This window comes from Hevea brasiliensis, chromosome 6 (genome assembly GCF_030052815.1).
Source record: "Hevea brasiliensis isolate MT/VB/25A 57/8 chromosome 6, ASM3005281v1, whole genome shotgun sequence".
Classification (NCBI taxonomy): domain Eukaryota; kingdom Viridiplantae; phylum Streptophyta; class Magnoliopsida; order Malpighiales; family Euphorbiaceae; genus Hevea; species Hevea brasiliensis.
The window spans coordinates 3,806,464-3,815,610 of record NC_079498.1 but is presented as its reverse complement, the minus strand read 5'-3'; the positions used below and the strand labels follow the sequence as shown (position 1 = coordinate 3,815,610).

Below are 9,147 nucleotides of genomic sequence, written 5' to 3'. Positions count from 1 at the left end.
TTTTGAACAAATAGCAATTAAATTGAAGAATGACTGTTTACAAAGATTGGCTATAATGCTATTTACAGCATAACAGGTAGAGGCCAATATCAATTTCATTGAATAAAAGAATGATTTTGGAAGTTAGTTTCCAAGGATAAGGCTTCTTGAGCTTCTTAAGGAATAAGTGAACATCACACATATATAATCATGAATTCAATAAAACTGCTTTGGAGGCATCCAGATGGTTAAGCCGGCAGGTTCCAAGAAGATACTCTGGAAGCTCCTCTGCTGTATTTGCCTACATAAGAAAGATTAGTACTTATTGATCAAGGAGGATAACAAGTCACTGGAATTAGCATTTAAGGGAAAGCATACTTAATTTCTCTATAGATTCTTGTATTGATCTAGAGTATCAGCAATGAGCAGATAGGTATTTCTTAGTACATGATCAAAATCTGTGTCCCAGTTTGAGAGTATAGTTCTCTACCTGTATCAAAAATGCCATTTCAATAACCAAATTGCTGAGGTAACCAAGAACAAGACTAACTACACCCCTCGCAACGGTTGATGACCCAATATCGACTCCAAGCTGAAATGATGTTGAAAGTCAGGATTAATAAGTATCCTTTCTAACAAGTAGTGACAGCTTCTTTCCTACACTTCTGGTAGTGGAAGAAAATGATCAAGGTACACAAATAGTTTATTTGAGACAACATGAGCAACCTGATGCACCTAACATTTTGAATATTACTGCTTCAATAAATTATAAAGATAATCATTCTTGAATGTTTACCTCCAGGTAATTCTTTCCGTGAAAATAATTAATTTCCAGTGCTTGGCCAATCAGGCATGCTGTCTTTCCCACACTTTGCTTAACTATCCATGAACCCTGAGAAAACAGTTCAATTGACATAAGCAAATACTACAATGTCTTGTGGAAAATACACAGGAAGCATTATGGTGCATGTTACAGTTTTGGTAGTTTTTTGGTCAAAAGACTTTCTGTCCCAAGACAAAATAATTTGTCCATGTTATGGCAAACGAATTGGATGGGGCACATGCCTTTAGAGACCTACTGATAGTATTCTTAAAATTGGAATCAATGTTAAAGATTGAGAGTAGAACTGATAATATTAAAAGGATTGGATAAAATAAATAATTTGAGAAAAGGTTATGGTTTTTATAGCCATTTGGCTTTTTACTATACATGAAAAGGCCCTACAAAGCAACAAAAACGTGAAGTTTATGCTCAGATTCTTTACATATATAGAAGCTTCTGTGATAATTACCTATACTAACCTTAGATATGTAAGGTATGAGCTTAAACCTTGAATTTCTATATGTATCATCCCCCTTGACAAAACTCTCTAGCAACGGTGCGTCTTCCAAAGGTGTAGTCATCATATAGTATAGGGCAAGGCTATATGTAGTTGAACCTGGGACCTGTTTCATAATCAATAACTTGAACTTTCTAAATGATGAACAACAGATACAAACAATCATTAGGATCATCACCTGGCTAATTATAGCAGAAGACGAAACTTACTTGTATGTTTATAATGAAGAAGAACTCTGGTCCACCTTGTACAGAATATTTCTGCAAACTAAAGCTTGTAAAAAATTTTTTTCCTAGTTATAAATATCATGCTGCGGATGCAACAGCTGAGCTTATAGACAATCAAATACTAAAAAAAATTATTCAAAATCAAGAAAAATCACAAGGAATTAAAATATTACTTGAACAATGCTCCCTGGACGGCCTGCTAGATCATCTTCTCGCTTGTCAGATCTTAGCCAGTCTGCAGCAACCATTTGCATCAAAGTGCCTTTTGCCTTAACCTAGAAAGAAAACAAACATAGCAACTCAACAAAGACCAATGCTTAAATCACCTCCTCCATTTGTTAAGGCATACTACAATTTCAGATCTTATGCTTGGAGATGAGTGGCCCAAACAGAACAGATTGTCACAAGGGCAACCTGAACTAAAAAGATGAATGCAGTATAACTTTAATTAGTCTAAAAAATTTCTGTTACAAATATAACATTTGCTAAGCCATGGACCAGGGAACTTAAACACTATGATTGATTGGTGAATAAGAGATTAAAAGCAAGCAAGGAATGGAAAAACATATCAGAAGCTGTAAATACATATGAGCAATATCAGAGATTATAAAAAAATTATAAAAAAGAAAGAAAGAAAGTTTGCAATCGAGATATTGTTAATTGAAGCATGAGACTAACCAATTTGATCCCTGTTCAATTAGTGGCCATAATTAAAATTTGTCTAAACATTTCAGCTTTAGGTTCACTAAAGTGAGGTTGGTACCTTCTTCTGGTCTTCAAGGTAATTCTCTCCACGGATCAAAAAGCTAGAAGGATCAGCTGCTGTCCAACTGGAAGGCATAGTACAAGTTGGATCTTTTGGAAGAGTAGTTCCATAGCAGCACAAAATACTGTCTTCCCTAGTCATCTCTTGCAAGTCCACATAACCCCTCTTTTGAACTGCAAAATACAGGAGTCTTAATGTCACTACATTGCACGAGACAGTAAATCATACAAACCCATTTGACAGAAGACATTATGATTTGCCATCAATTTCTTAATCCCAAAGTTGAGCACCCAAACCAACTTTACCAGTAAGATCATGTAATTTCTTCACAATACCAGCAGCAGTGGACAACTTAGGTTGACGTACATCCTGCAGTTCTCAAAGTCGTAAGCAAAATTTAAAAAACTTTTAGTGCAGAATAATGAAACGCAGCAAAGAAGTAAAAGAATGGGAATTTGACAAAGTAAACAACAAGAATTGTCTTGTGGATGATGAGCAATATATGACAAACAGCTAATGAAAGTTCTCAACAATTCAATCATCAAGGTACCCTGGTTGAACCGAAAGCACTGACAGTAGATTAGTTGATAAGTCCAGACAGATAAACCACTCAACCTATAAGCACACATGTGTACTGCATGGTCACACAGCATAAAAAACAAGTGCACATGTGAAATAAACAGAGGAACAGACAACTAGAGGAAGAAACATGCCACTAGCCCTCAAAAGGCTGGCATTTCCTGGAATTTCTCTAACATAAAGTCAACTATATTGTTGCCTTGCAAGGCTTCTTCCTATTATTACAAAATGATCCGAAACTGGCATGGATGACTGTGCACATCCTTAGAAAGACAAAAATCAGTGCTGAAGTCCCTTAAACTACCAAATCTAGCTACTCCTTTTATGTAAGAAGCAAAAATGAATTAATCTGTTTCAAATAGTACCTGAGAGTATATTTCATGACCAAAATCATAGCTCCAATCATTTTCTGATTTTTCATAATCTAAGGGTTCTGGAACATCAAAAAACTCATCAGAAGCATCATCCAGGTCAACTAGGCTGGCAAGCTCCGAAGGAACCTTATCTACTTCTTCACTTGGATGTTCCTTAGTTTTCCCATCATCTCCCTTCCCATCCTCTTCACTCTGATGCAGCTTAATATTTCTTGCCAACTCTCCTGATGAAAATTCAGAGGAAGGGCAATTTCCCTGTTTTGCTCTGAACAACTCTCGTAATGCTGCAAATGCAATGCAGCTTCTTCTTACTCAACACTAGAACCTCACAATATGTGAAGAACACAGAAAACGAAAGATGCTTAGATCTTTATCAAAATTTGAAGATTACCAGCAACTCTTCCAAGCATTTGGATGGTAATAGATCGAGCTGAAGAAGTTCGTAGATAGAATTTCCAGAATTTCCAGTCAATAGCAAGCATGTGCTTTACTACAGATCGCTTCCCTTGGTTTACAGGAGATATGACATATCCTCCACCTGCAAGAAAATGCAAAATACTATCATCCAACTGGTCTTGGCTTTGTACCCGAAACGCAACCAAGAGGAATAGGTTTTTTTTTTTTTTTTTTGGTTGAGCGGTGGGGGAGGAAGGGGTGGGAAGGAAGAATTAAGATCCCAACAATCACTAGCTATCAGAACACGTAATATAACACATTGCATGCAATAATTTTTCATTAGAAGGATGAAGATGGTGAGTGAAGGATCATGACAAGCCAACAGAAGAATCAGAAAATCTTGCCGGTTTATGACTAATGGACCAGTAGAATGTATATAGAAAGTAGACTAAAGATAAGCATATACAACTCAGAATTTCCAAGTAGCATGAGTCCAAGAACAGCTATTCTTGGATGTTAACTTAGACATATTATTAGAGAGAGATGAAGATGCTGCCCATAATTATTATGCATCTATCCTGCATTAGGTATCTATATTAGGTACCACTTAATGCAAAGGACTTCAAAAGATCCAGGAAAATCAGTTCACTTCCAAATATGTAAGCATACATTACTTTTAAGGCAGGCACGAACATAGCCCTTCTTGCGGGGACACTTCTTGTGAAACACAGAATGGTAGAGAATAACTGCAGCAGAACAACGTGAACAAATTATTTTAATTCTAACAGCCCTGTTGCAGATATAATTCATGAACATTCACTGCACAGCATTTTTACCATATGTTCCATCATCTTCCCTTCTCCAGTAACGCCGCAACAAAAAGTCTCTTCGTTTCATGCCCCTAAAAATTATGACAAAAAACAAATTCAGACTCTTGAACCATTGCAGTAGGAGGACATCAATGAACACAATGGTGTTGATCTGACCATGGCAACCAATCATTATACAACATTTTGTGAACAATATCAGTGTGACCATCCAGGTGCTCAACCACACTACCCTTGTAGAAACAGAAGTCCCATCTGCAAGTCAATTAGCAGAATGAAGCACTTTAATGATGAGACTTTTGTATAGAATTAGAAATTTTCTACATGTATGTACATATATATGTTTTTTTTTTTTCAAAAAGAAAAGCAAGTTGCTTGATGAGAAAAGGTTGATTCATAATTACGAGATAACTAAAAATGTAAAAATGCAGTTAGCAGGTGCCATGCAATCATGGCACCTGCTAAGAAAGTTATATATATGTTTATTCCATTGAGAATGAAGGTGTCTTGATGCGCAAGGTTATAAGATTTGAATTCTGTTGGGCATGTTCTCTGCAAACAAGCAGATGATTTGGAGTTTTTTATTGCATTTGTTTATGAAAATAGTCAAGAAACCATGCAAATCTTCTTTCTTTCTATATGTACTTTTTATACTTTAATGCTGACAGAGACTAGTCCATAAGTCCATTGATCAACCAAAGTTACCAAATTAAAAGCTTTAATGCATAACTTACTCTGATCTTGAAGGACCAAGAGACATAAGTGTTTGAAAAATGGCTTCTGAAGTTCCATCAACCACACCTACGGCCATTATTGCAGGATGATCATCCCACTGCCAAGAAAACAAACATTTTAGCAATGTAACAATGATTAAAAACCAATAAATTGTGAAAAAGAAAATCAGCTTACCATCCCATGAGAATCCCTGTCTTTTGCTTCTTTAAAGAGACGTAAACCTACAAAAACCCATTTAGCAAGTATGAAACTAAACTATCTCAAACAGCAACTTACAAACTTTATTCGTACCATTCTGACACCCGAAGATTGTCCAAGGTGAAGGTGCAATAACATCAGTCACTGGATCACTGTGGGTGAATGAACAAAGAGTCCAGTCTATTGGCTTGTTGTGATGTACACGACTCGAACCACTCAATCTGAGATCATAAACATTTATGAAAGCTTAAAAATAATCACAGAACAAGAATTTAACAAGTAACTTATAACATGCATGCCCATAAAGATTAATATTATGAACTTCTACATCATTTCAAAGCAAATTCAACAAGCTATTTTCAACAACAAGATGTCATATAAACTGAAAATATGTGTCCATTTATTGTCCAACATAGGCATTTTCAGTCTGAATTAAAGAGTTCAAGTAACAGAAAATGGGTAAAAAAGCAAGTAGATCTCAGAAAAGAATGGTAGATACTGTTATCATACCTAAAGGACTGCCAACTGTTCTTTGAACAACCAACAACATTCTGACCACCCTGCACATACACACAGGCATTAGTCCTTGTTCACACATAGCAGCCTGCTGTAAATTAACAAAACTAAGCAATTTGGAACCTTTAAAGCTGCTTCTTGAATGGAATGAATCCACCTTGCTGCTTCTTCAGGACTGCTTGCTCCCAGCTACGATGTTTAGATTTCATAATTTAAACATGAAAAAGTTATATAAAGATAAAAATATCTTTTATAAAATAGTCACCTCACCTTAAGTTGATCATTGTGATTAGACATATTATAAAGTGTAAATATGAAGAACACCTGCAAGTACATAAGTTCTGTCCTCATGAAAACATGGATACCACAAAGGGAGGAAAAGAACCCATAAAGATATAACAACCGAGGCAAATACATTGTTGTTTTTCCTTACTTTTCTATGAACGCTCTCTCTCCCATTGTCAGTGACCCGAATGCAGGAATCTACAATTGCACTTCTAACAGGATCCTGGAGAGCAAATTAGGATAAACCATCAAAATATTATACGTGACCTGAATGCCTGAATATATACCTGATCTTATTTAATTTCCAAAACAGACAAAAATACAACATTCATATAACAAAACAACGGAAACATCTGTCAAACAGACTGTGAAACCAACCATAAAACATCATACACATTCTACTTAAATGCAAAGCTTAAATTCAATAATCCCTGTTCATTTTGAGAACATAAACACTTTACCAGGAACTGGATATACAAAAATTATTATCATTCATAATATCATGATATGAATACTTTTAAAATGTGTATTTAAACAGTTCTCTTTTACTTTTTTCAAACACTGATACAGCCATTTGCCCTTTCATTCCCTTTGATAACACAACAACTCAATGGCAATTAAACCTGTAAAGATACTACCATTCATATGATCTGGTTATGGATAAATTTAAATGTGCATTTAGATGATTCCACAGATTTTCTCAATAACTTCATAGGCTTTTTGCCTGCTTCTGGGTCCAACTCAGATAAAGATGGTTTGTTGGTGTTTGTCATGCTAAACTTTTGTGCCTTTGCATGCTTAAATAATCCCTATATTTACTATTTATCTGATGTGCATTTGTAATATATTATGTGTGTGTGTGTGTGTGTGTGTATAAATTATTTATTAACAATTTAACGTATGGTAAGAAGGTAAAACTAATTGCACCAGCATTTAAAAGAGACACTGGATGGTTTTGGCCAGGTACTATTCAAGGTAGATATGTTGCTTTCCCATTATGTATCCACTATCCAATCTCATAGGTAACATCAAAATCCAACCGAGAAATGTTGAAGTCAATATCATGACATTCAGCTAATAGAAGGAATATAGACTATAGAGCTACTGATATCAACCTATAATGCTAAAGCAGAAATATTCCTGATATGGAAAAGATTGGTATACATATTGGAATATATCATTATTTGCATTAGTTTTACAGTGGAATACAAAGATATGTTTAAAAAAAGCGCTTCCAATATTTCAAAGCTGATAGTTGAGTACTTAGGCCCATAGCTTATGAAAAGTGAATGGGGAGAGGAAAATAAAAGGAAAAAGAGAAAAAAAAAAAAAAAAAAAACAGAGCAAAAGCTGCACCGAGAAACATTTTTTACTTTCATTAAGGATACGTCTGAATCAAATGAACATTTTTCTATAGGAAGATTGTAGTAGTATGATTGCCAAGTGGGCAAGCTGATATACAACTCAAAATCAGTTTTAAAATCCATTCATTGAATTTAAAGTGGATGGTTCTTAACAACAAATAAAAAGCTTAACAATTTCGAGCAAAACTAGCAAACACTTCTTTTGTCAAGCAGAAAGAAAAACTACACTTATTTGCATAGTTGCTCAAATTTAAGGCCTCTGCTCAGTCATATTTTTCATTTGCAATACAATAACATTATGAGATTACTTGTCAGAAAATAGAGAGAGAAACCCAAAAAACTTCAAATAGATAATCAACTAAGGAATCTATCTCAAAATTAAAAGAACCCTGCAACCGTGATCAAGGAATCCATAACAACTTCTTGGCATGCAACATCTGTACCCTCAAGGGAACAAATAATCGACTGGATAACGAAATTCCAAATTGAAGTAGTTCACAATGTAGTACCTAATATTGTACTAAATACTAATACCAAAAAAAAAAGGCAATTTAAAAACCTTCAACAATCATCATCACTCAAAGAAGACAAAGAGATAGGAACACAAAGGAAACGAAACCCAGAAGCCCATTGATTTTTCACATGCTTAAAAGGTAAGTTAATGGAAACCCAAAACCATAATCTGAACAAAACAAATAAAATCACACACAAAGAAACGCTCAAATATGTATAAACACGTAAAACAACACGATCCATCAAAGCAATAACACCGCATGTAAAAATAGAAAGAAGAAAAGCACCTCATCTTTAGAAGCAGGTATAGCCTTGAAGCTCTTAAGAACATGATCTTCAAGAACAAAGTACCGTTTCCTGGAGTACTGTAAACCAATCCGATTAGAACGAATAAGATACAACCACCCTTCCATTATTTCTTTATCTTGGGAGGGCATATCCATCTCAGTAAAGCAAAAATCTCCAATTCTGACAAAACCCAATTCTCACTTGCGTCTAAGATATAGCAACTATATGTCTACGTATATATAAATGACTTGTATAAATGGTTTCAAGAAAGAACTGGCGTGAGAAAATGAACCTCTGATCCCAGTGAAGGGACTCAGAGGAGAAAATGAGAGAATTTGAAAGGAGCACGAGATCAAATCCCAAGAATTGAATTGGAGCAGCAATTTTACAAATTGAAAATGAATTCAAAATTTTCCTTTGTTTTGCCTTTGGTTTTCGCTCTCTCTCTCTCTCTCTATCTTTCTGTGTCGCTCTGTTTCTGTGCTGTGTTTTTATTTGGTTCTCTCTGTTAAAGGAAGTGAAATTGAATTGGTGGCGCGTAGAATGAGACAAAGATGGACAGAGCGAATATTATATCAATTAAATGACTTTTTTGCCCTTTGCAAAATATTTCTTTTGATATATATTTTTTTATAATTTAATCCAAATTGAATTGTTAATAAAATTAGAAGGGACTAGGGACAGGGGTAGCTGGGTTGGGTAGGGCGTGACATCATTCAATTTATGCGAATAATAATCATTCCAATTGGCTTTCTTGCAA

The 9,147-nt window shown here is 35.0% G+C and overlaps 1 protein-coding gene across 4 annotated transcripts; it reads right to left on the bottom strand.

Annotated features, from left to right (window-relative positions):
• LOC110642707 (protein ENHANCED DISEASE RESISTANCE 2) lies at window positions 1–8,879 on the bottom strand. Of its 4 annotated transcripts, none has more exons than XM_058148243.1 (21): window positions 8,387–8,877; window positions 6,371–6,445; window positions 6,208–6,261; window positions 6,061–6,126; window positions 5,932–5,981; window positions 5,515–5,642; window positions 5,398–5,444; window positions 5,223–5,320; window positions 4,648–4,743; window positions 4,498–4,562; window positions 4,336–4,407; window positions 3,657–3,803; window positions 3,257–3,549; window positions 2,618–2,681; window positions 2,310–2,485; window positions 1,720–1,821; window positions 1,529–1,579; window positions 1,282–1,449; window positions 776–871; window positions 470–571; window positions 1–280 (listed from the first exon to the last, which is right to left on the bottom strand). In XM_058148243.1, exons 1-21 carry the CDS (start codon window positions 8,540–8,542, stop codon window positions 188–190), a joined length of 2,199 nt encoding a protein of 732 aa, XP_058004226.1. In that variant the 5' UTR covers window positions 8,543–8,877; the 3' UTR covers window positions 1–187. The 4 variants fall into 4 exon arrangements, with proteins under 4 accessions (XP_058004226.1, XP_058004227.1, XP_021650526.2 ...); XM_058148244.1 differs by having other exon boundaries at window positions 1,282–1,443; XM_021794834.2 differs by having other exon boundaries at window positions 1,282–1,425; window positions 8,387–8,876.
• Between the last annotated feature and the right edge of the window lie 268 nt (window positions 8,880–9,147).